Source organism: Xiphophorus couchianus, chromosome 3, assembly GCF_001444195.1.
Source record: "Xiphophorus couchianus chromosome 3, X_couchianus-1.0, whole genome shotgun sequence".
Taxonomy (NCBI): Eukaryota; Metazoa; Chordata; class Actinopteri; order Cyprinodontiformes; family Poeciliidae; genus Xiphophorus; species Xiphophorus couchianus.
The window spans coordinates 120,488-144,828 of NC_040230.1; the positions used below are offsets into that span (position 1 = coordinate 120,488).

The following is a 24,341-nucleotide window of genomic DNA, read 5'->3' on the forward strand; positions in this document are numbered from 1 at the left end:
CCCAGTGGTTATTAACTCTTTGGTGCAAAAACCGGACAGAAAATGGATTCATTCACTGCATGTTTATGTCTGTTAGTGAAGGTTGGGATGGAAACGGCCCTTTAAGCGTTCAGACCAACCAGACACTGAACTGTCAGATGATTTATTACCCGCGATAATAACTCAGAAATAGTCCAGATGGTTTGGATGTATTTTTTCTTCTTTCCTACTTATGGAAAGTTTCTGTTTATGTCAGAGGTTTGTGGTTCATTTCTATCCTAAAGAAAAAGATATAAAACTTCAGATATTTCATAATGAGATATTAACATCTAAGGAAAAACCTGATGAAAGCCTCATATTATAGCAGAAAGTGTGATGGCCCCGTGAGAAAGGCTTACAGTGTTCAGTCATAACACCTGAACTGATCAGGACATTACTGCCAGGGAACGCAAAAGAAAAAATCGCCATGTCCCCTAAGGGCCTCCGTAATTAACAATCTGTTGAAACGCAGCAACAAAAGGTGAACAAACGGAACCTGCAGGTTCTGATCAGGTGGAGGCTAGGCTCCTCCCCTAGGCTCTGATTGGATGACATTGCTGTGTAAAGCAGGTGATCACTACATTACCCATTATCCACCTGGGCTGCTGCAGTTTGTAACCAAAGACGAAGTTCACCTCGCTGCAGCAAACAGGAAACGGACCGCTGTCAGTCTCATACCTTATTTGGAAATAGGACCATTGCACTCCGGAAGTGAAGGGGGCGCTATTTTGCTATGTTATCTGAGGCAGCAGTATCAGGCCCGAAAAGATGCGACTAAGGAGCAGATTTAGAAGTTCACAGAAAGCTACAGAATCTGTTAAAAACTGTGAGCTGCGCCGAAGTAAATAAAAGTTCAAATTCATGCTGAGAGTGAAAATCCTTCCTAAAGGTGAAAATATGTCACAGATTTCAAAAGAAAATAAAAACGGGAGACCGTGGATAACCGTCCGCGTTATACCATAGACATAAAGAAACAGGCGCCTCATGGCCGCGCCTGCCTATTGTCGCTGACGAGATTTAGGGCGGCCATCTTGGAGAGGTCGACCGCTCCACTCAGCCTTATATGTTTGACATGGGGAATGAAGTATCAGCGCATTTAATTAATCATAACTCGCTAAATACTCAACATATTTTTACAATGTTTTGCTGTAAACCTTATTCAAACAGATATCATCGCTACATTTACAAGGACATTGTTTTTAAGTGTTTTTGAATCGACTGATGCATGGTTCAGCATATTTAAATATTAGTGTGGAAAACAGGATAGATTCGGAATAGAATATTTTGATATTGATGTATGATGAGCATTTTACAAAACACACAACCAGTCATATTTTTAAAATATATTATTTAGTAATATCAATATATATATATATATAAATATGAGGAACAAAGATGATTAAATAATGATGAACATGGTTATACACATAATATCTATGTAGGTTTTATTCATGTTTTCCAGCCGAGGAACTGCAGCTTAAGAGATCCATAGCAGTGGATCCGTCTCTCCTTAAACTCATTTCCCTCTTTATGAAACCTTCTAAACTAAAACGGGAGATATCTTACTTTAGACAGAGTGAAACAATTACATATAAATAACAGTCTTTGCAACTTTGTGTCACATAATCTAAATCAATGTTAGGGAATAATTCAAACTTTTTAAGATTTACAAAATCTCAGTTAGCCTTCATAGCTGAAGCCGGTGTTACACCGTTAGCACTACAGCAGTGGTTCTTAACCTTTTTTGAGGTACCGAACCCACCAGTTTCATTTGCACATTCACTGAACCCTTCTTTAGTGATAAATGTTTTTTTTTTTTTTCAAATTCCAAATTATGTTTTTTTACTGGTGCACAAAATGAGCCGTGAATGAATGTCACTTTGCTCATGAACTCACAGCAAGTTACAGTGTTACTTTATTCTGGCCCCCCAAAAATATTTTATAGTGACTACAGCTAATATTAGCTGGTGGATATAAATATAGTATAGTAATATTCTATTCACAAAATATAAACAGTAATATGTCCATCTTGCTTGTGAAATGTAATCCCCCGAGATCTCACGTCAATAATCCATCGATATGAACAAAAACATCCGGCAGTGCTGAGATTTCTGCTGCTGTTTTTGTTTAGCCAAGTAGGAGGGACGACCGCTCCAAGATGGCCGCCTTAAATCTCGTCAGCGACAATAGATCATGAGGCGTCTATTCTTTAAATCTGTCTATGTTTGTAACCGGCTGCCATGTTTCCATCAGCGTTTTATTTATTCATATTTTGAAGCATCGCATTAGAAACAGCTGAAGGAAAATACTAAATATAAAATCAATCTGTCAAACGCTTCAAGTGTTTCTTCAGAAAAACAGACCGCAGCTCTGACGTAGCGAACATTTTACCTGAATGACGCTTCGCTTCAAACCACCAGCAGGTGGAGACGCAGAGTCAGAAACAGCGACTGTCTCTAAGCTCTTTATGGACGTCGATCTGTCCGTTCAAGTTTTAAAACTGTTCACTTTACTTATTATAGATAATCTGATTAGGTCGTGCCAACATGGACCCGACCAGAACCGGGCTCAGAATGAAAAGAAGCAGAACTTCAGTCCAGTTTCTACATGAATAACTTTTATTTGGCGTCTAAACAACAGAGAGAAAAATGGCTGCTTGTTCCAACAGAAGGAAAAATATTCAAACATTCCAGAAAATTCATTCAAAACAGACAAAAATCTCCATCAGAATCAGTTAAAGCTCCGCGCTTCACTAGAAAACCATTAAAGCATTTCATCATTGGTTCTAGCCTCAAATCTCTATGATCTACAGCTTCTAGAGCTCCTCCAGCTGGAAGGTTCTGGTTCCAGTTCTGGTTCCGGTCCATCTCCTCCAGCTGGAAGCAGTTTTCATCTACAAACAGAGTAAAAACGGGTTGGGGTTCTGGGCCTACGGGAATCGTCTTCACATCAGCAGAATTTGGCAGAGCTTCCTGTCCGCCGCCGATGGCGGCGACCGAAACTTGGACTCAGCTGATGGAAGAAAGTTCTAGAAAACCAGAATAATTAGCAACATTAAAGGCTTCGCTCTGCATGAAACCGGGTCGCTCCAGAACCGACACCAAGGCAGCAAGAAGCTCCAGGCAGAGAAGACATGTGACCCCGAGGACAGAGGGGCGGGGCTTAGCGGGGGGGGACTCCACTGATGGACTCGTATCCTCCAGTTCTACGCTGGGAGTTTAAAGGGACAGGTCCGAGTTTTACGGACAGGTCCGAGTTTTACTGCAGGCTGTCCTCAGGGTCGAGGGTCAGGGGTCACCGTAAAGACTTGTAACGTAACTCGGTGAACTCCCAGGCCCTCTGTGGTTCTCCATATGAACCTCAGAGGTCAGAGGTGAAGGTGGAGCTGCAGGTGTCTCCATCTGTCTCTCATTTGGTCGTTTGGACTCGTCGTCCAATAGAAACTCGTCGTTTTGGTTCCTTTGTTCTTCAGAGCAAAAACAAACTGAATCTGGATCAGAACTTCCTCTTTGGACGCCGTTCAGCGCGTTAATATTTGGCTCCAACACATCACAGGTACGCTGAAACATGGCCGACAGGAAGTGGCCACGCCCGCCTTTATGTGTTCATAAAGGTGAGGACGTCCCACAGAGACGTGTCCACCATGTCCAAACTGTCCTGCTTCACCTCTGCAGCAGCTCAGAGGTCAGAGGTCAAGGGACAATCATGGAGCTTTTGGTTGTGAGGTAGCTTGGCCTGAGCAGCAGGAGGTCAGAGGTCAAAGCTTGAGGTAGTGGTGTGGGGGTGTAGGGGGCAGCTCTTCCTCCACTTTCTGACCTACAGTGAACTCTGCTGCCACCTGCTGGCCAGAACGTGGTAATCCCTTTGGTTCTGGCCCCAGAGGCCCGGCAGGTCCGCTACCTGCTCGGGTGGTTCTGAGGCCCGGTTCTGGTCGGACTGGCGGGAACTCGGCACAGTTGGTGATCAAACGGAAACGACACCAAACTAAAGAAAAAAGGTTTTGGTTTGAGCAGGAAGTGACTCTGTTTCCACAGAGGACGGTCCGGGTCAGGGGTCAGGGTCAATGTGACCAGGTCATTGTGGTACCGGGTCAGAGGGGCTCAGCTTTGGCTCAATGTGGGAGAGGTAGTGAACAGAGCGGTCAGTCTCTGCAGCTTCATCATTTAAAGGTGGAGGTGAGGCTGTGTGTGTGTGTGTGTGGGGGGGGGGAGGGGGGGGGGGCAGAGGGGGGTCTAACCCACCCTCCCTGTGGGGGGGTTATCCGGGTCCAGATTCAGCAGATCGTCTCAACTCGACCATGACGGTCACTGGAGGAGGGGCGGAGTCACATCTCTGCAGGTGGAGCAAAAGGTGATGATTAGCTTGGTTCTGATCAGCACCATCAGAACCATCAGCAGAACCGAACACATATTATAGCTGAAGCTAACGTTAAACCATTAAGCACATTTAAAATATTAAAAAGGTTAGCAGAAGCTAACGCTAATGCAGCACACAGGCCATTTTGATGAAATAGTCGATGTAAATTAAATCTTTGGTGTTTTTGCGTGTTATTTACTGGCTCTGTTGCAGTTTGACGTGGTTGCGGTGGGGGTCAGAATCGTTCCGCTGTTGCTAGGAGACGACAGTTGTGGAACGGATGTTTTGTTCTCTCTTCCTAATGGCTGTGTAGCGATACCGCTAACTTTCTAACAACTATTAAATTCAAATGTTGCGGACTCAATTACAATATCTCGCTTGATTGTTTGCCACCGTTACACAAACGTTAAGATGTCGGTCTCTCTTCTTCTTCTTCTCCTCCTTCCTGGTCTGAGACTCGCTAACAGCAGAGTCCTCCGTTTCTGATTCTGCTGCATTTTATCACTTTAACGTTTCATGAACTAAAACAGGATGTGACTTAAAGTTCATCCAAGTCATGAAAATGGGAAACATTGGGGGCGTGCTGTGGTGGCGCAGCAGGTTAGCACGCCCCACGTTTGGAGGCCTTAGTCCTCGACGCGGACGTCGCGGGTTCAACTCCCGGTCCCGACGACCTTTACCGCATGTCTTCTCTCCTCGCCCTCCTTCCTGTCTGCCTACTATGGAAAAAATACGAGCCGCTAGCGCCGCAAAAAACGCTTCGGAGAAAAAAGAAAGTGGGAAACATTTTATGGCAATAACTGCTTCGAGTGGCTCAAATAAATGGCAGCCATGTTGAAAAATGGTGGTCATCCTGACATTCTATTGCTGGGTTTCAGATGACGTAGCATCGACGTCACCCAGTGCAGATGGAGGGCAGGAAGTGAGTGCAGGCCGTTTAGTCTGAGTCCTGTACGGTTGTTCCAACCGCTCTAATAGAGAGAAAGATAAACGTTATTTTCCTGTTTGGAAGGTAGTCGGTCACAGGGAGTTAATTAAAAAATTAAAGCGCCATCCGGGTCTCGTGACTGAAACCCAGCAATTGGCTGATGGGAAATATGAAGATTAGCGCATGCTAATGTTTCTGCCAGAGCTGGATTGTGATTGGCTGGTTGGATTCAGCTGAATGTTTGTGACCAGGTCTGAAGCTAATTGTTCAGGTGTTCTCCTCACCTGGCTCAGCTCAACGCTCTCTGCCCTTTGACCTTTAGCCCCTCTCACTCCAGTCAGGGTGGCTGGAGTCTCCCAGCTCCTCTCCTTTCTGCAGATAAAACTGAACAGAAACAGGAAGTTGCAGGTCATAGTGACAGAGGAAGCAGACAGATGATGATGATGATGATGATGTACCTGCGTCTGTACGCCAGCAGGATGAAGAGCAGGCAGCAGAGGACGCAGGCCAGGCCGCTGTGGACGCCGACCAGCAGCGTCGACATGGATGGGTCGGACTGGTCGCAATTACAGCTCTGACCAGCTGGGGGCGACAAAGCGGTCAGGTTAACCTCTAAACTGGGCAAACTGGTTCCAGCATTGGAAGCTCCGCCTACCTGCTGCTGAGGCTCCGCCCTCTGCCAGAGACACCAGGCGACGAGCGGACGGACTGTCTCCGTTCCCGTTGAACGCCACCAGCTGGATCTCATAAACCGCTGCTGGTTCTACACACACACACACACACACACACACACACATCAGGTTACACTGGACCCCCTGGCCAGGTGAGCAGGGGGCGGGGCCTCCACTTCTACACCTGGCTCAGTAGCGTTAGCTGCAGCTCACCCAGGTTGGAGACGGTGTGAGTGTTGATGTGTCCTGGGAACATATCCTGCCCCTGGACGTCGGGGTTGGAGACCCCATGGTACAGCAGCCTGAAGCCCTCCACCTTCCCTGGTTTACTGGGCAGCTCCCAGTACACCTGCATAGCTGTCTGGTTCAGCACCTTGGTGAAGAAACTGGGAGTACTGGGAACTGTGGAACAGACAGAGGGTGACAGTAAGCAACCCAGACCGGGGGGGGCGTGTCTCAGGTGAGTACCAGGTGTACCTCCGCCCAGCGTGGTGGCGGTGACGGCGGCGGACGGCGGGCTGCCGCCCTCAGCAGAGTACGCCTTCAGGTAGACGTGATAGCTGGTGGCGGCCTCCAGGTTCTGGACGTCGTGGCTGAAGGTGTTCTGGTCCACGGCCTCCTGCAGCTCGGCGCCGTCGGGTTCTGGGAACGCAGCGGAGTCAGAACCTGCTAGACAGAACCACCCGGCCCGGTCACGACCCGGCCCGGCTCTTACCTCCCAGTCTCCGGATGTGCAGCACGTATCCGATGACCCGCCGGGCGTCCTGTGGGTCGGGCCGGTCCCAGGTGAGCCGTAAACCTGCGGCGCTCAGGGCAGCGGCGCGCAGCCCGGCGGGCGCCTCAGGCAACGCCGGCCCTGGCGCCACCGCCAGCCGTGCGCTGGCCTGGTTGGTACCGGCGCCGCTCTCCGCGATGCACTGGTAGATCGCCTCGTCCTCTGCGGAGATGCGTGTGATGGCCAGCGTCCTGCAGGGGGCAGAGCGGGTCAGAGGGATCTAGAGGGTCAGAAACCGTTCCAGACCTGGTTCTGACCCGGTTCCGGCCCAGTCCCAGGCCCCAGCAGCCTTACGTGTTGGCGTTGGTGAGTTTGACGTTAGCGCCGGGCGCCAGCAGCTTGCCATTCTTCAGCCAGATGAGGTGCGGCTGGGGGACGCCGGTGGCGGTGCAGCTGAAGACGGCGCTGCCCCCTGCTGGCCGGGAGACGGACTGCGGCCACTGAACGAACTCTGGAGGAGCTGCAGAGCGACACGGCAGCATTAGCAGAAAGCCTCCTGCAGGGGGCACCGGCAGCAGGAAGAGCCACTCACTGAAACTTCAGGATTCATTCAAACTGTGAAATTCGTGATGATAAAAAACTAAATATTATTAGTAAAATGAGAACATCGGAATAATTAATAGCCTTCTGCATGGAGGGAACATTGGGTGGAAGGAAAAAATATGCTGGAAACAGGGTTCTGCAGCTTTGAGAGGATTGTGATCCAGGAGTTTCTCCAGAGCTGCAGCGTGTTAGGATAATAAAACTGGAGAAGGTTGCCATAGCGATACAATTAACAAAGTGTCTGTGTCTTTCTGCTAAGTAAAGTATTTTCTTTGTGGTGAGACTGAGATGAAGATCCTGATGATGATGATGATGATGATGAAGAGCAACAGCTGCAGTCGCCTCTTTGCTCCAGCAGGGGGCCACTCTCTGGGATTTCCCACGCTGTCGTCCCGTCAGTGAACTCATCTCTCTTTCTGAACTTGAACTTCTTTGTGTCTGTGTTTAAACTCCACTTTGACCTTTGACCCCTGCACCCCTGCAGACAGACAGGTGCTGTCTCGCCTCTGGCCGCCTGTCGTCACGGTAACCCGGAGACCCCACTCACAGCTCCTGAAGCCCCACCCCTTTGGCTTTAAATGCAAAGAAAGGGGAGGAGGTGGGGTCAGGGGTCAAAGGGCAGATTGTGTGTGTGTGGGGGGGGGGGGGGGTTCACTAGAAGAGAAATAAAGATGATCTATGAAGCGTGGAGGCACACACACACACACACACACACACACAGAGGGATGAAGATGAAGATGATGATGATTCAGATAAATCCTAAAGACTCAAACTGGGAGAACTGGTCCAGTTTCGTCCAGGTTCTGATTCTGGTCCAGATGCTGCATTCTTCCTCTTACTCATTTCTTCGGACCGCCTCAGAGAACTGACCGGGTTCTGTGACAAACAGAAGGTGGTTCTGACCCAGATGGGTCGGCTGGTACTGACTCTGCAGATCAGAGGTTCTGCTGCAGCCCAACAGAACCAGGATAAACGGGTCCATCAAGTTCTGCACAGTGACGGTGCGGGTCGGACCGGGTCGGGTTCTGCCGGGACAGACGGCGCCGCTGTGGGAACCAGATCCTCATTGTGCGCCGCGTCTCTTCTCATGCTAATCAACATGCTAATGGCCTGACCTCTGACCCCACAGCACCCCCAACCTCAGGCTGAGCGAAGCTAACAGACCTTCATCTGGACCAGAACCAGAGCCTTTCGATAGCAGCCTGCTGGTTCTGCTGGAGTGGGAGGCGGATCCAACAGTACCAGCTTGTGCAGATGAACCCCTTCTTGGCTGGGGTCATCCAGAGCGCTCGCTGTAGTCATACTGCTACGCTCCTCTCTCTCAGAGAGGAACTGATTCCAACAAAGAACTGAAAACCACCAAGTGATTCAGAATCTGTCTGATCCGATTGGTTCTGGATCGGCCCGGTTTGTCTGTGAGGCCAGAGGTCCAAAGTCGGTTCTTTACCCAGAATGCTGCTGCTGGAGTTCTGACCAGAACCAGAAGGATAGAGACATAAACCCAGTTCTCCAGAACCTCCACTGGATCCCTGCAGCTCAGAGAATAAACTTTAAATCCTGTTAGTTTATAAACCACTGAACGGATCAGAACCACAACACATTAAAGATCTGCTGCTGCTGGATCAACCTTCCAGACCCCTCAGGTTCTGGTTCTGCTCTGCATCAGAACCAGAACCAAACGAGGAGAAGCAGCTTTCAGCTTCTGTGCACCACAAATCTGGAACAAACTTCCAGAAAACTGAAAACCAGCTGAAACACTGAGATCCTTTAAATCCAGACTAAAACCCTCTGATTAGAGTTTTATTAGAAACGTAATCAATAATCAATTTAACGATGGAACTTTATGTCATGTTTGATTGTTGATTCTGTTTTATGACTGAAAGGACTTGCTGTACAGATTAAACTCGATTGGATTCACCTTGCACCACCAGGCGTCCCAGCGCAGTTCTTCTGGACCGGCTGCCGGGCCGGTTGGCGGAGCAGACGTAAACCCCGGAGTGCTGCAGAGACGCGTCCGAGATCATCAGGTTCCCCGTCCCCAGGACCTGGACGCCCTCCACGCCGATGGACCGACCGTCTGGTGGTGGAGGACAGGACAGGTGAGGACAGGTGAGGACAGCTGCTACAGACAGACAGGTGACGGTGGCGTTACCAAGGCGACTCCAGGACACAATCGGGCGTGGGTTTCCTGTTGCGATGCATTCCAAGATGGCGGTTTGGTGGATGTTGATGGTGAGGTTCTGAGGTCCAGAGAGGATGACGGGCTCCTTGTAGGTTCTGGACCCTGCAACTGGACCCACAGAACCAGAACCCATCAGAGAAATGGCCCAGACCCGCCGACACCAGAACCACCGATCAGGTAGAGAGTTCAGCCGGTTCCCTTACCGGTGACGGACAGCTGGGCCTCGTGGCTGTAGCGCGTGTTGGCCATGTTGGAGGCGACGCAGCGGAACAGGCCGCCGTCGGAGCGCTGGACGGCAGTCACCTGCAGGACGCCGTTGGGGAGCAGAGTGTACCTGCAGACACGGCCGAGGGAAACGTGATGATGAGGCTCTGGACGCCTGCCAGGAGCTGCAGGTAAGGAGGGTCACCTGGGGTCGGCGGTGCTCAGAGGGAGGCGGTCCTTCTGCCAGGTGATGTTTGCCTCAGGAATCCCGTTCACCTGGCAGCTGAGTCTGGCCACACCCCCTTCGTCCACAGCCAGGGACTGTGGGTGGGACAGGAACTTTGGGAGCGCTGCAGGATGGAGACAGGTCAGTTCAGGTGTGCTGCAGGTGGGGGATGATGTCACATGGTGCAGGTGTGACTCACAGGCCAACTGCGCCCGCGCCTTGCGGCTGATCAGCAACCCGTAGCGGTTCTGTGCTGCGCAGTCGTACTCGCCGGCATCCGACTCGTTGCTCTCTCGCCTCTTGGAGAAGTTCCTGATGAGCAGCGTGCCGTTGGCCAGCACCGCCGCCCTGTCGCCGGTTGCTATGGGAACGCCGTTATGCCTCCAGGTGATGCTGACGGGCCCCTCCCCCTCTACCTGGCAGTGCAGCATCAGGGGGCGGTCCCTGACAGCGATCACGTCCTTGGGCTCCATCAGGAAGGCGAGCTCCGAGGCTCCCAGCACACCTGGAGGGCAGGTAGGAAAGGGGCGGGGCCTCAGCTGGAGCACACGGTGACAATAAGGTCTGCCTGCAGGCAAAACTCAGGGCACAACTCACTGCAGGCTCTACTGAGGAATGGAGGCTGATGAAGGTGATGATGAAGGTGATGATGATGATGAAGATGTCAGCATTCCTTCCGGTCGCGCCTGCAGGCAGAACTCTGGGTTAAAATCAAACTCCTTAAATCAGGATCGCCACACAGGGGAGTGGGCGGAGCTAATGCTGCTCACACTGAGCGCGTCCAGGACGCGACGCCTGAAGCGTTTCGAGAGTTTTGAGGCCGACGACGGAGTTTATAAAATCTGAACTTTTGCCGATGGACCCGGAGCATGAACCAATCAGAGAGACTCTGCTATGTGACGTAGTGGCGGCTGCCAGGAGATGCGCAGGCACTGATGGGGTCGTGAGACGGAAACAGCGCCGATAGTCCAGCTAGCCAGTGAAACCCGGGAAACTTCGGAATCATCTGGAGAATTCAAACAGGCGGTGGACGGCGACATTCTGGTGATTTCAGTAAATAAAACCAGACTTCAGTATTTCATAGGGAAGAGGATTAACTGTCACCGTCTCAGTAGAAAGACATCTGAGCTTCATATTTTGGTGCTACTCTCTAAATTTCATCCGCCATAGTCCAGAGACCGGCGGCGGAAAACAGCGACTCGTCCCAAGTTCACTTGGCTGCGCTGAAGTAAATAAGAGAGAAAAGTTCAAATTCATGCTGAGAGTGAAAATCCTTCCTAAAGGTGAAGATATATCACAGATTTCAAAAGAAAATAAAAACAGGAGACCGCGAATAATATAGCAAATAGCGCCCCCTTCACTTCCGGAGTGCAATGGTCCCTTTTCCAAATAAGGTCTGAGACTGACAGCGGTCCGTCCCGCCCCTTCCTGTTTGCTGCAGCCAGGTCCTTCTCTCTCATCCTACCGTGCATCCGACCTGAAGCGTCAGACGCGGTGTGAACGCAGCATTAGCCCTGACGTCATGTGACCAGCCCGCCTGGTGTGACATCACAGCTCCACCTGTGGGTTGAGGTTGTTATTAAAGGTGACTGAATGTCTGCGATCTCATTGGCTGAGTTGGTTCAGGACTCAGGTGAGTCAAACTCCAGGCCTCCGGTCGCTGTCCTGCAGGTTTTAGATAAGCCTCAGGTACAAAACGCTGGAATGAAACGGCTTCATGACCTCCTGGTGTGGCCCGGTTCTCCAGAGTTCTGCTAATGACCTCATTATTCTGTCCAGGTGCAGCAGAGGAACATCAGGCCACCGACCCTCCTGTGGTTCAGGTGTTTTGTTACGGTTCTTCAAACTGAACCCCACCAGAACCGATGGTCTTGTTTAACCACCCAGAGTGGCTAGAGGAGGCAGAACCAGACCAAAGCTGGACCGGAGCTGACTGGGTGGAACCAGGTTCTGATCTGATCAGTCGGGTCAACGATGCTCTGCTGGTTTCCATAGAAACATCTAAACTGGTCATAATAAGTAGCTGAGTTCACTGCATCGATAACCGATCAACTGGAATGAATGAATGAATGAATGAATGAACTGAAATTACTTTCATAAAGTTCTTCCAGACCATCGGATCATCCGATTGGTCGGTCTGTGAAGCTGCACTTGAACTCAGCTGCAGTCTGCCCCCCCCCAGCTGACTGACCTCTGACCCCCAGCATGAAAGAAAACAATCAGAACAACAAACCAGACCAGACATGATCCCCCTGCAGGCCCGCTGCCGCTGTCCGACCCACCAGAACCTCCTGGTCGTTCCTCATCCAGGTTCTGGTCCGAACGCTTCTGGTTCTGGTTCTGGTTCTGGTTCTGGACCAGAACCAGATAATAACAGATACATTGATAAAAACACAAAGCGTTGTTGCGGAATAAAACACCTGAAAACATGGCAACATGTTTTCCTATGTGGAATCGAACCAGCAACCCCAGACCTGGCCGTTGTTTGTGCTGTGGTGTTGCCATAGCGATGGAGCTGATATTTCATGATGTTTTCGTAACTAGTTGTTCATTTTTCTGGAGAATCAGGCAAAGAATTGATTTACGTTTTTACCCAAAACCTTTGAAGCTCCTTTAGAAACTATTTTAAAATTTTGTAATTAATTTTAATTGAATAATTTATTCCAACTTATTATATGACGAATAATAATGGTATCAAAGCATAACTGGGACATTTCTAAAGGTTAAATTATTTCTAATAAATCTAAAATTAAAAAGTGAATGTTTCCATGAGCCATAAATAAATAAAATATTAAAATCTGTGAGATATTTTCCTTTTCCATCCGTCGGTGTTGGCAGCTCCTGCTTCGCTTTACGAAGACAAGCTGGCGCCGGCGGCGCTTCGTTAAAACGGGGCTCCGATGGAGCCAAAGGTCCAGCATCATCATCATCATCATCACCCCCCTTCCTGAGGGGGAGGGGCTCATCATGGGGGGGTCTGACTGCACATCCCCCAACCCTGAGCAGCAGACGGGCCCAGAGGTCAGGAGGTCATGAGACCGACCCCCAGGCCCCGCCCCCCCCAGCTCTGAACGTGAACTTCACGGTTCCAACAATTACCCCCCCAGGGGTAAATCCTTCAGCACCCTGAGAACCAGACAGCCCCCCCCCCCCCTGGACAGATGTCCTTCAGTCTGCTGCTGAACGGGTCACTTCCTGTTCAGGTGAGTCACCCGGGTTGGGTTAAACTGGGTGACTTTAGCCCAGTGCTTCCCAGTCCTCAGGCCCCCAGTCTGCAGCTTTAGATGAGCCTCTGCTCCAGAACCGCTGATCCAAACGGTTCCATCAAGAACTGCAGCCTGTTAATCAATCCAGGTGTGGCAGCAGGGAAACATGCAGGCAGGAGGACCGGACCTGAGAAACGCTGCTTTACACTGAACCGGTTTCTCCCAGTTTGATCTGCTGCTGGTCAAACTGGGAGCCTGAAAGTAAAAACTGGAGTGAAGACAAAAGAAAACGAAGAGAAAAAGGAGCGAATGATGGAGGGAGGATGAAGAGAGAGAGGAACGACGGTGACGGTGACGATGATGGTTCTGGTTCTGATCCGATCAGATTTAAGCATCAGCCTTTCAGCAGCTTTTAAACTGATTTTCATTAAACCACACTGCTGTGTTTTTATTGGTCAGATGAAAAATGGGAAGCTCTGATTGGCTGAAGCAGAAAAGCTTCAGAAAGAAACTTCTGGGTTCCTGATGAAGAGGAAGAGAAATCAGGAAATGATGAAGAGGAGGGAATGTAAATCAGAAGATGAATCAGATCCAGAACCTCAGAGTTCTGATGGCATCGGGTCGGTGAACAGAACCTTTGGTTCTGAAACAGAGTCTGACCTGAACAGCAGAGTCCCAGCAGCATCATCAACATCTTCATCATCGTCTTCAGCCTCCTGATTCTTCTCTTCCCTGTTACAGAACCCGGTTCTCCTCTGGCTCTGACCCGGTTCTGCTGCAGAGCCTCCTCGCTGCTGCTCCGTCTGAAGTCGGGCTCCAACTGAACCAGAACCCGGAGACGCCTGGCTGATGTGGGAGGGGCATAAGGGGGAGGAGGGGTTAAAGGTCAGACAGAAGGGAGGAGGGGGAGAAAGAGGAGTTTTTATTTTATGGCAACAGAACAACAGAATCAGAACCACACTGAGGTTCTGCCTAGAACTCAGGTTCTGACCCGTTTCACCGGTTCTGATCATCAGAACCATCCAGCGGGTCCAATCTCTGCTTCTGTCAGATTCTTTAGATTCTACAAAAGTTTTGGTACAAACTGGACCTGAAGCTGGTCAGAACCAGTCCATCAGAACCAATCCTTTAACTTCCTCTCAGTCCAGAAGTTCTGGTTCAGCCCGGTTCTGCTGATCCGAGCAGGAGGAACCTCGACCTATTTAATGTCCGATCCATTTAGCTGCTGGTTCTGTTCTGGTTTTGTTGAGGTTTTGGTTCTGAGGAAGCAGTGAAGCCTCCCAGTTGAGGCCCAGTTGAACCAGAACCGTTTTGGGTTCGAACTGGTTCTGCAGCATCAGAACCTGAAGCTTCTATGTGGAGCTATAACAGAACCATCGGACCAAACGAACTCGGCCAATAAAGCTGGTTCTGGTTCTGAAACATAAAATAAGTGTAGAGCCCCCGCTGGCCGCTTGGTGGCGGCAGAGAGCCGCTCAGGCTGCAGAAGCAGAAGAAGAAGCGTGGCGGGATGTAAACAGGAAGTGGACCTCTGACTGAAACAGGACGGGTTCTTTTCTGAAAGGTTTAGGATAAACTGATGGAGGTTCGGCTGCAGGAAGATGACCGTTAGAACCGGAACCAGAACCCGCTGAAAGGTCAGAACAGACCGAACCGAACCAAACCATCAGAGTTTAGACTGAGGTTCTGCTCGAATTCTGACATCAGAACTTCTTTTGTAGTTTTATTTAAAAGGGTCGGAGGTTCTGATCCGGAGATCCAGTACATGATCAGTTTCGGAACTCTCCAGTTTGGATCAGGGTCCGGTTCGGTTAGAGTTCCTCCGGTCCAAATAGATCAGAACCGGTGTTCTGACTATCTGAGCTGCCTCGTCAGATTTTCCTACCGTAGCACGTAGTCTGTCTGTCGGTGCTACCCGTCCAAAGCTGCTACCGTCATGTTTACAATCAGAAAACTACAGCAGGTTGTTAATGTTAAATATATTTTATAACATTATTAGAGTGACTGAAGTGGAAGCTTAGCAGTTATGGTTAGCTTAGCATCGGAACAATTTCTATCCATGACGAAACCACAAGAAGATCACTTCCTTCATCTGAATATCTACCTGTTTAAAATGAAAAGCTGTAGATGTTTGCACTAATCCTTTACTAGAATATCCTACCTGTTAAAAGATTTTAAATACAGAGGCGTTTGTAAGAATAAAACAGTATCAGACAGAGGAAACAGGTTTTTATTGGAATTAAATTAAACAGTCAACAGATCGCCGTAACTTTTTTTGCGCATTAATCCGCTGTATAACAAACTTTATCAAATGCAGCGCAGCCACAATGTGTCACTAACCCTAACCCTAACCCACCGAACTGAGCAGGTCACTGTGTTCCTGAAATGATAGGATATGATTAATATACACTAATATTACACTGTTATTACACAGCTTCAGTCCCACATCTATTTAGCAAAGTTTAATAATAAAGAAAGAGTGTAATTAAACTAAAATATTTTAAAATTTAGGGACAGAATAGCCCAAAAAACAACGTATTTTGTCCCGATTAACCACCAAACAATGACAGTTGTTTACAGTAGTAACGACTATGCAGACGGCAAACTAAAGCCATTTACAAGCTGCCTGTCATCCATTTTCTTTCACCCTTGTCCTTAGAGGGGTCGAAAGGTGCTGCTGTCTATCTCCAGATAACGTTCTGGGCGAGAGGCAGGGTACGCCCTGGACAGGTCGCCAGTCTGTCGCAGGGCAACACAGACATGCAAACTCCATGCAGAAAGACCCCAGGCCGGGAATCGAACCCAGGACCTTCTTGCTTCAAGGCAACAGTGCTACCAACTGGGCCACTGTGCAGCCTGTTATGTAAAGTAAAAACATGAAGTGAAACAGCAGTGAAAGCCACGTATAAAATAAATTAAATAAAGCTTACTGTAATCTTCGATGAAACAAAACACATGGTAGGACGTATTTATAAGAAATCTGCTGAGTTAGCAGTATGTGACGTAGCATTGATGTGCGCATTACCACAAGGTAGGACGGATTTACAGTTAGCACAGATAAACAGAACACCTGTTGCCCCGGACTTTAACAGGGGGTGGGGCATTGGCTAATTTTGGGGGCAAAATGAGTCTATGTAGCAACAATAATATGACTCAAGTAAAAGAAAAAGGTACAGTGTAGTAAAACTACATTAGCTAGTCATCTTTTAGCTAGCATTAGCTAGTCATCTTTTAGCTAACATTAGCTAGTCATCTTTTAGCTGGCATTAGCTAGTCATCTTTTAGCTAACATTAGTTAGTCATCTTTTAGCTAACATCAGCTAGTCATCTTTTAGCTAACATCAGCTAGTCATCTTTTAGCTAACATTAGCTAGTCATCTTTTAGCTAACATTAGCTAGTCATCTTTAGGCTAACATTAGCTAGTCATCGTTTAGCTAACATTAGCTAGTCATGTTTTAGCTAACATTAGCTAGTCATCTTTTAGCTAACATTAGCTAGTCATCTTTAGGCTAACATTAGCTAGTCATCGTTTAGCTAACATTAGCTAGTCATCTTTTAGCTAGCATTAGCTAGTCATCTTTTAGCTAACATTAGCTAGTCATCTTTTAGCTAGCATTAGCTAGTCATCTTTTAGCTAGCATTAGCTAGTCATCTTTTAGCTAACATTAGTTAGTCATCTTTTAGCTAACATTAGTTAGTCATCTTTTAGCTAACATCAGCTAGTCATCTTTTAGCTAACATTAGCTAGTCATCTTTTAGCTAACATTAGCTAGTCATCTTTTAGCCAACATTAGCTAGTCATCTTTAGGCTAACATTAGCTAGTCATCGTTTAGCTAACATTAGCTAGTCATGTTTTAGCTAACATTAGCTAGTCATCTTTTAGCTAACATTAGCTAGTCATCTTTAGGCTAACATTAGCTAGTCATCGTTTAGCTAACATTAGCTAGTCATCTTTTAGCTAACATGAGCTAGTCATCTTTAGGCTAACATTAGCTAGTCATCTTTTGGCTAACATGAGCTAGTCATCTTTAGGCTAACATTAGCTAGTCATCTTTTGGCTAACATTAGCTAGTCATCTTTTAGCTAACATTAGCTAGTCATCTTTTAGCTAGTCATCTTTTAGCTAACATTAGCTGTATCCAACAGCTTTACTCAACTCAGTCGGTTAGTTTGGGGAAAAACTGTGCCAAGTTCTTTGCGTTTTGTTAGTTTGCTGCTATGATTCTAACACACCTGAGCAGCTCTGCACAACAGCGCTCGCTCATGTTGTGTTTAAAGGCGGCTCGGAAAAACATGTTGCGACGTGTTAACAATGGGTTAAACAGTTTTAACGGCTGAAAAATGTGACAGAAGGTGCAGACATGGGAAGTGTGGAAGCCCCTACTGTATCAAACCGATAGAGGAAAACAGATGGCTGACTCTGTGGGCGCCCAATGACCGCCAATGCAACCGGGGCTCTGCAGAACTTGACGGCTCTGGTTCTTCGGCACTTGGACACACTGTGGGGGCGTGGTGTCCGTCAGGTGTGGGTTGGGGGCGTGGCCTCTGAATTTATTAATTTATGTTTCCTCTCAAAATGAAAACGACAGAAGCAATGAAGCAAAAATCTCAATAAAAAATGTCTGAAGAGTTTTAAAAGTGAACAATAAATACATAGTAAGTTTGATATTGAATCATCAATAATCAATCATCAATCAGCAGCAACACTAAAAACTGGAAGAAGCTGGTCCAGACGAACCAGAACCAGAAGTGTCAGGTTCTGGTTCTGGACCAGTAAGATGGTCCAAAAATTAGTTTTTATCATTTAATTTTATTCAAACGTTTAAAAAATGGAAAGAGAATTGTTTTTGACCCGTTTTCAATGAAAGTTCTGACAAAAGATCTATGGACCGGAACCGAACTAGAACCGAGTCAGCAGGTCTTATGAAGTTGATTGTTTTATCTGAACAGAACCTTTTTGGTTATCTGATCTAGGTCCATCAGGAGCTGCTGATTCTGGATGAAGTTCTGACTCAGTTGGGTTTGGGTCAGCACAGTTCTGATTGGTACTGGTCCAGTTCACACAGGATTTTAGGACTGAAGGAAGAGAAAATCTTCCAGGTCGGTTTGGTTTCAGATCTGGGTCTAGAATCGGTCCTGAGTTCTGATTGGACCAGTCGGTGCGATCGTATTGGGTCAGAACCATGTCGGGTCAGAACCCGGTACTGAAGCTCTGTCTCTCTGTGTTTTCAGGATCCAGATTCTCCCGGTCCAGGTTCTGGTTCTGATCCGGCAGTCTGGGTGGCGATGGCGGGTCGCGGACGCGGCCGCAGAACTCTGGGTTTGGACTCGGTCGGAACCAGCAGAGGCGACTCCCTGCCTCCGGCCGTGCAGCAGCCCACAACCGTGTTCCCGGTAAGCTCCGCCCCCTTTCCTTTCATCAGGCTCCTGTCCTCAAGTGGTTCTGGTTCTGTTGGAAGGGTCCAACTCCAAACGAACTAGAATGAGGGCAGCAGTGCACTCTGGGAGTTGTAGTTGATGCTGTGCGGTTTCCCAGGTAATGGAGCAGAAGCCCCTCCCCTTGGCAGGTGGGGAGGAGTCAGAGTACCTGACGGCGCTGAAGCAGGACTTCAGGGTGGCCATGAGGAGTCAGCCATGTTTCATCCAGCCGGCCGCCGCCCACAGAGGTCAGAACTCACCAATCAGGAGTCAGCAGCTGACTCACCAAGCTGTGCTCTTATTCTGAAAAGCTCTCTCTACTTCCTGTCAGATGTGGAGCGATACTCAGATAAATATCACCTGAGTGACAAGATGGACGGCCTCACTGACTGGATCATAGGTGAGTTCAATTCAATACGGAACAGTTCATTTCAGTTTAGTTTGGTTTAGTTCGGTTTGTTTTAGTTCAGTTCGGTTTGGTTCGGTTTAGTTTAGTTCAGTTCGGTTTGGTTTGGTTCAGTTCCGTTCAGTTTAGTTTGTTTCTTTTTCGGTTCGGTTCAGTTCAGTTCAGTTCGGTTTAGTTTGGTTCAGTTCGTTTTAGTTCGGTTTGGTTTAGTTCGGTTCAGTTCAGTTTGGTTTAGTTCAGTTCGGTTTGTTTTAGTTCGGTTCGGTTCAGTTCAGTTCGGTCTGGGTTAGTTCAGTTCGGTTCAGATCAGTTTAATTCAGTTAGGTTCAGTTCAGTTCGTTTTAGTTTGGTTCATTTTAGTACAGTTTGGTTCGGTTTCGGTTCGATTTAGTTTGGTTTGGTTTAGTTCGGTTTGGTTTAGTTCGGTTCGGTTCAGTTCAGTTCGGTCTGGGTTAGTTCAGTTCAGTTCAGTTTAATTCAGTTCGTTTGGGTTCAGTTCGGTTTAGTTTTGTTTGGTTCAGTTCGGTTCGGTTCGGTCTGTTTAGTTCGGTTTAGTTTCGGTTTGGTTCGGTTCAGTTGGTTTTAGTTTGGTGCATTTTAGTGTAGTTCGGTTCAGTTTAGTGTGGTACTTTTTCAGTTCGTTTTAGTTCAGTTCAGTTTAGTTTGGTTCAGTTTTGTTCGATTCAGTTTGGTTTAGTTCAGTTCGGTTCTCGTCCGTTGAACCCGACTCGGTTCAAACTTGGAACCTCAAAGCAAGCAGAACCTGTTTTCTAGAGCATTCCAGTCTGGACCCTGGTGTGTCCAACAGCTCCCCCTGCAGGACTGACTGGTTCTTATGAACTGGGTCTGTTGAAGGAACCAGAACCCGGTGGAACCAGCTGAGGTCCTGCTGAGGTTCTGCTGCTTTTGTTTCAGACTGGAAGAGAATCCCCAAAGAGCTCCGGGTCCAAATCAGGAAACCCAGAGACGGTCAGTACTCTGATACCATCTGACAGTAATCTGATTACCTGAGCCAGTGACAGCAACTGCAGTTTGCTGTGTGTCCACAGGGGCGGCGCTCAGCCGCCTGGCTGCTCCACCGTCGGGACAGAAGAAGAAGAAGAAGGTTGGCGAAAAAGAGGAGGTGCTGCTCAAACTGGAGGTGAGTGTTTGGACTGAGAACAGGTGGGGTGGGTTGCACACCATGTGACCTTTGGCCTTTGACCTCCAGACGCTGGAGAAGAAGGAGCAGCAGGAGAGTTCTGAGGAGGAGGGCGAGGAGCAGAAGGAGGACGAGGCCGAGGCTGAGGAAGAGTATGATGAAGAGGAGTTTGAGGAGGTGAGGAAGGTCATGTGACCAAAGCTACTTCCTGCCAGAGCGCTAGCATGCTACTTACAGCCGCGCGTCAGCCATATTGAGAGTGGCAGGAACCGGATCCAGTCTGGCTGCAAATGCTCTCCTGATTGGACGCCCAGCAGCCAATCAGAAGCCTTCATTCACCTGTGACATCAACCAATTAAATTTAAATTTATTTTTGAAAAATAATGTTTAGTTGAAAAATACTTAGAGTAGAATAAACTTTTCACAACAACTTTTATAATTATTTGATTATTGCATTATTAACGGCCAAAGGGGTCGGGTGCACTGTGTGATGGGTGGCGGCCAAGGGAGGGGACCCTGGCGGTCCGATCCTCGGTTGCAGAAACTGGCTCTTGGGACGTGGAATGTCACCTCTCTGGTGGGGAAGGAGCCGGAGCTAGTGCGTGAGGTCGAGAGGTTCCGGCTAGAAATAGTCGGTCTCACCTCGACGCATGGCTCTGGTTCTGGAACCAGTCTCCTTGAGAGGGGCTGGACATACTTCCACTCTGGAGTTGCCCAGGGAGAGAGACGTCGGGCAGGAGTGGGCATACTTGTTGCTCCCCATCTCGGCGCCTGTACGTTGGGGTTTACCCCGGTGAACGAGAGGGTAGGATCCCTCCGCCTACGGGTGGGAGGACGGGTTCTGACTGTCGTTTGTGCTTACGGGCCGAACGACAGTTCAGATTACCCACCCTTTTTGGAGTCCTTAGAGGGGGTACTGGAGAGTGCTCCTCCTGGGGACTCCCTTGTTCTGCTGGGGGACTTCAACGCTCACGTGGGCAACGACAGTGAGACCTGGAGGGGCGTGGTTGGGAGGAACGGCCCACCCGACCTGAACTCGAGCGGTGTTCTGTTGCTGGACTTCTGTGCTCGCCATGGATTGTCCATAACGAACACCATGTTCAAGCATAAGGGTGTCCATATGTGCACTTGGCACCAGGACACCCTAGGCCGCAGTTCGATGATCGACTTTGTCATCGTTTCATCGGATCTGCGGCCGTATGTCTTGGACACTCGGGTGAAGAGAGGTGCGGAGCTGTCCACTGACCACTACCTGGTGGTGAGTTGGCTCCGGTGGCGGGGGCGAAAGCCGGTCAGACCTGGCAGGCCCAAACGTGTTGTGAGGGTCTGCTGGGAACGTCTGGCGGAATCCCCTGTGAGACGGAGCTTTAACTCCCATCTCCGGCAAAACTTCGAACACGTCCCGGGGGAGGTGGGGGACATGGAGTCTGAGTGGACCGTGTTCCGTGCCTCCATTGTCGAGGCGGCCGATCGGAGCTGTGGCCGCAAGGTTGTCGGTGCCTGTCGCGGCGGCAACCCTCGAACCCGTCGGTGGACACCTTCGGTGAGGGATGCCGTCAGGCTGAAGAAGGAGTCCTATCGGGCCTTTTTGGCCTGTGGGACTCCGGAAGCAGCTGATGGGTACCGGCGGGCGAAGCGGCATGCGGCTCGGGCGGTTGCTGAGGCAAAAACTCGGGTGTGGGAGGAGTTTGGAGAGGCCATGGAGAAAGACTTCCGCACGGCTTCGAGGCGATTCTGGTCCACCATCCGGCGTCTCAGGGGGGGGAAGCGGTGCAGCACCAACACTGTTTATAGTGGGGATGGTGTGCTGCTGACCTCTACTCGGGACGTTGTGGGCCGGTGGGCAGAGTACTTCGAAGACCTCCTCAATCCCACCAACATGCCTTCCACTGAGGAAGCGGAGCCTGGGGACTCTGGGTTGGGCTCTCCAATCTCTGGGGGCGAGGTCGCCGAGGTGGTTAAAAAGCTCCTCGGTGGCAAGGCCCCGGGGGTGGATGAGATCCGCCCGGAGTTCCTTAAGGCTCTGGATGTTGTAGGGTTGTGTTGGTTGACGCGACTCTGCAATATCGCATGGACATCGGAGGCAGTTCCCCTGGATTGGCAGACTGGGGTGGTGGTCCCCCTGTTCAAAAAGGGGGACCGGAGGGTGTGCTCCAATTATAGAGGGGTCACACTCTTAAGCCTCCCTGGCAAGGTCTATTCAGGGGTCCTGGAGAGGAGGGTCCGTCGGATAGTCGAACCTCGGATTCAGGAAGAGCAGTGTGGTTTTCGTCCTGGTCGTGGAACACTGGACCAGCTCTACACCCTCGGCAGGGTCCTGGAGGGTGCATGGGAGTTCGCCCAACCAGTCTACATGTGTTTTGTGGACTTGGAGAAGGCGTTCAACCGTGTCCCTCGGGGAGCCCTGTGGGGGGTTCTCCGGGAGTATGGGGTACCGGGCCCTTTGATACGGGCTGTCAGGTCCCTGTATGACCGGTGTCAGAGTCTGGTCCGCATTGCCGGCAGTAAGTCGGGCTCGTTTCCGGTGAGAGTTGGACTCCGCCAGGGCTGCCCTTTGTCACCGATTCTGTTCATCACTTTCATGGACAGAATTTCTAGACCAGCCAAGGTGTTGAGGGGATCTGATTTGGTGGCCTCAGGATCTCATCTCTGCTTTTCGCAGACGATGTGGTCCTTTTGGCTTCATCGGGTCGTGATCTGCAGCTCTCGCTGGATCGGTTCGCAGCCGAGTGTGAAGCGGCCGGGATGGGGATCAGTGCCTCCAAATCCGAGGCCATGGTCTTGAGCCGGAAAAGGGTAGAGTGCCTTCTCCGGGTCAGGGGGGGTGTCCTGCCCCAAGTGGAGGAGTTTAAGTATCTCGGGATCTTGTTCACGAATGGGGGAAGAAGGGAGCGGGAGATCGACAGGCGGATTGGCGCAGCGTCTGCTGTCAAGCGGGTGCTGTACCGGTCCGTCGTGGTGAAGAGAGAGCTGAGCCAAAAAGCGAAGCTCTCGATTTACCGGTCGATCTACGTTCCCACCCTCATCTATGGTCATGAGCTTTGGGTCATGACCGAAAGAACGAGATCGCGGATACAAGCGGCCGAAATGGGTTTTCTCCGTAGGGTGGCTGGGCTCTCCCTTAGAGATAGGGTGAGAAGCTCAGTCATCCGGGAGGGACTCAGAGTAGAGCCGCTGCTCCTTCACATCGAGAGGAGCCAGTTGAGGTGGCTTGGGCATCTGGTCAGGATGCCTCCTGGACGCCTCCCTGGTGAGGTGTTCCGGGCACGTCCCACCGGGAGGAGGCCCCGGGGAAGACCCAGGACACGCTGGAGAGACTATGTCTCTCGGCTGGCCTGGGAACGCCTCGGGATTCCCCCGGAGGAGCTGGAAGAAGTGGCTGGGGAGAGGGAAGTCTGGGCCTCCCTTCTGAAGCTGCTACCCCCGCGACCCGACCTCGGATAAGCGGAAGAAGATGGATGGATGGATGGATGGATTATTAACGTTTTGTGATGAATTAATGTGTGTGTGTGTGTGTGTGTGTCAGGAGACAGACTACATCATGTCGTACTTCGATAATGGCGAGGACTTCGGAGGAGACAGTGACGACAACATGGACGAGGCCGTCTACTAGAACTGGTTCTGGTTCCGACCCGACTGATCCGTTTTATCGGAGCGTTCTTAAAGTTTTTGTACAAAAACTGTTTTTATTGTTTTTTGCTGTTGAAAATAAACCAGTGTGATGTTTGTAATGGTTCTGACTCAGTTGGATCCATAATGTGGTTTCACTCTTCCTGGTTCTGACCCAATTGGATCTGCCTGGTTCTGACCCGGGGGAACCAACCATGAAGCCTCCCTTAATGCCCCCTGCTGGCCCACCATGACTGCTGAAACCAACCAGAACCAAGGCTGGTCAGAACCTGAGCCAGGAGTTCCTCCAGAACCATCCGGAACCAAGACTTTGTTTGGGTCAGTTTGGTTCTGCCTAGACTGGGTCGGTACCAGTACAGGATTTCCAGCTGGTTCTGACTTTCCTGAAGTTCTGGATGTTTCTCGGCCCATTTGGTTCTGGTTCTGAAGACTGGAACCATCCTACTGCTTTCAGACAGAACCAGAACCTGGACCCGGTCCGGTCCCTCTGCTGCTGTGTGCGACCTTTGCCCTGGTTCTGGTCTGCAGGAAACCCGAGCCGCTGACTCAGAGGCCCAAACCGTCGGCCAATCAGACGCCGACTGGGGCGGTTCTGATTCTGGGTGCCGGGTCAGCAGAAAGGGGAGAGGGTGGAT

At 49.7% G+C, this 24,341-nt stretch overlaps 2 protein-coding genes across 4 annotated transcripts; one reads left to right on the forward strand and one right to left on the reverse strand.

The window, feature by feature from the left end:
- Positions 1–4: 4 nt before the first annotated feature.
- LOC114142196 (immunoglobulin superfamily DCC subclass member 3) lies at positions 5–15,047 on the reverse strand. Its single transcript, XM_028013339.1, has 17 exons — positions 15,025–15,047; positions 13,770–13,955; positions 12,137–12,255; positions 10,103–10,483; positions 9,883–10,027; positions 9,677–9,807; positions 9,444–9,581; positions 9,210–9,368; positions 7,043–7,208; positions 6,689–6,939; positions 6,451–6,615; positions 6,187–6,375; positions 5,958–6,065; positions 5,761–5,884; positions 5,587–5,686; positions 1,971–4,350; positions 5–1,751 (listed from the first exon to the last, which is right to left on the reverse strand). The coding sequence occupies exons 1-16, from the start codon at positions 15,045–15,047 to the stop codon at positions 4,276–4,278; spliced, it is 2,460 nt and encodes an 819-aa protein (XP_027869140.1). The 3' UTR covers positions 5–1,751; positions 1,971–4,275.
- polr3glb (RNA polymerase III subunit GL b) lies at positions 9,295–23,807 on the forward strand. Of its 3 annotated transcripts, XM_028013104.1 has the most exons (9): positions 14,585–14,746; positions 18,086–18,211; positions 18,344–18,505; positions 18,648–18,777; positions 18,861–18,929; positions 19,851–19,904; positions 19,985–20,076; positions 20,146–20,253; positions 23,603–23,807. In XM_028013104.1, exons 3-9 carry the CDS (start codon positions 18,398–18,400, stop codon positions 23,687–23,689), a joined length of 648 nt encoding a protein of 215 aa, XP_027868905.1. In that variant the 5' UTR covers positions 14,585–14,746; positions 18,086–18,211; positions 18,344–18,397; the 3' UTR covers positions 23,690–23,807. The 3 variants fall into 3 exon arrangements, with proteins under 3 accessions (XP_027868906.1, XP_027868905.1, XP_027868904.1); XM_028013105.1 differs by lacking the exons at positions 14,585–14,746; positions 18,086–18,211 and adding an exon at positions 9,295–9,400; XM_028013103.1 differs by lacking the exon at positions 18,086–18,211 and having other exon boundaries at positions 14,586–14,746.
- The last annotated feature ends 534 nt before the right edge of the window (positions 23,808–24,341 follow it).

What these genes read in the sequence shown, in the direction of transcription:
- LOC114142196 (XM_028013339.1), bottom strand. Translation starts at nt 15,047, where the DNA reads ATGACGGTAGCAGCTTTGGACGG. An exon ending in TGTGTCCTGGAGTCGCCTTG is followed by an intron (nt 9,369 to 9,443) that starts GTAACGCCACCG and finishes CTCCACCACCAG; the next exon opens with ACGGTCGGTCCATCGGCGTG. An exon ending in TCACACCGTCTCCAACCTGG is followed by an intron (nt 6,066 to 6,186) that starts GTGAGCTGCAGC and finishes GTGTGTGTGTAG; the next exon opens with AACCAGCAGCGGTTTATGAG.
- polr3glb (XM_028013105.1), top strand. Translation starts at nt 18,398, where the DNA reads ATGGCGGGTCGCGGACGCGGCCGCAGAACTCTGGGTTTGGACTCGGTC. An exon ending in AGCCCACAACCGTGTTCCCG is followed by an intron (nt 18,506 to 18,647) that starts GTAAGCTCCGCC and finishes GCGGTTTCCCAG; the next exon opens with GTAATGGAGCAGAAGCCCCT. An exon ending in CCTCACTGACTGGATCATAG is followed by an intron (nt 18,930 to 19,850) that starts GTGAGTTCAATT and finishes CTTTTGTTTCAG; the next exon opens with ACTGGAAGAGAATCCCCAAA.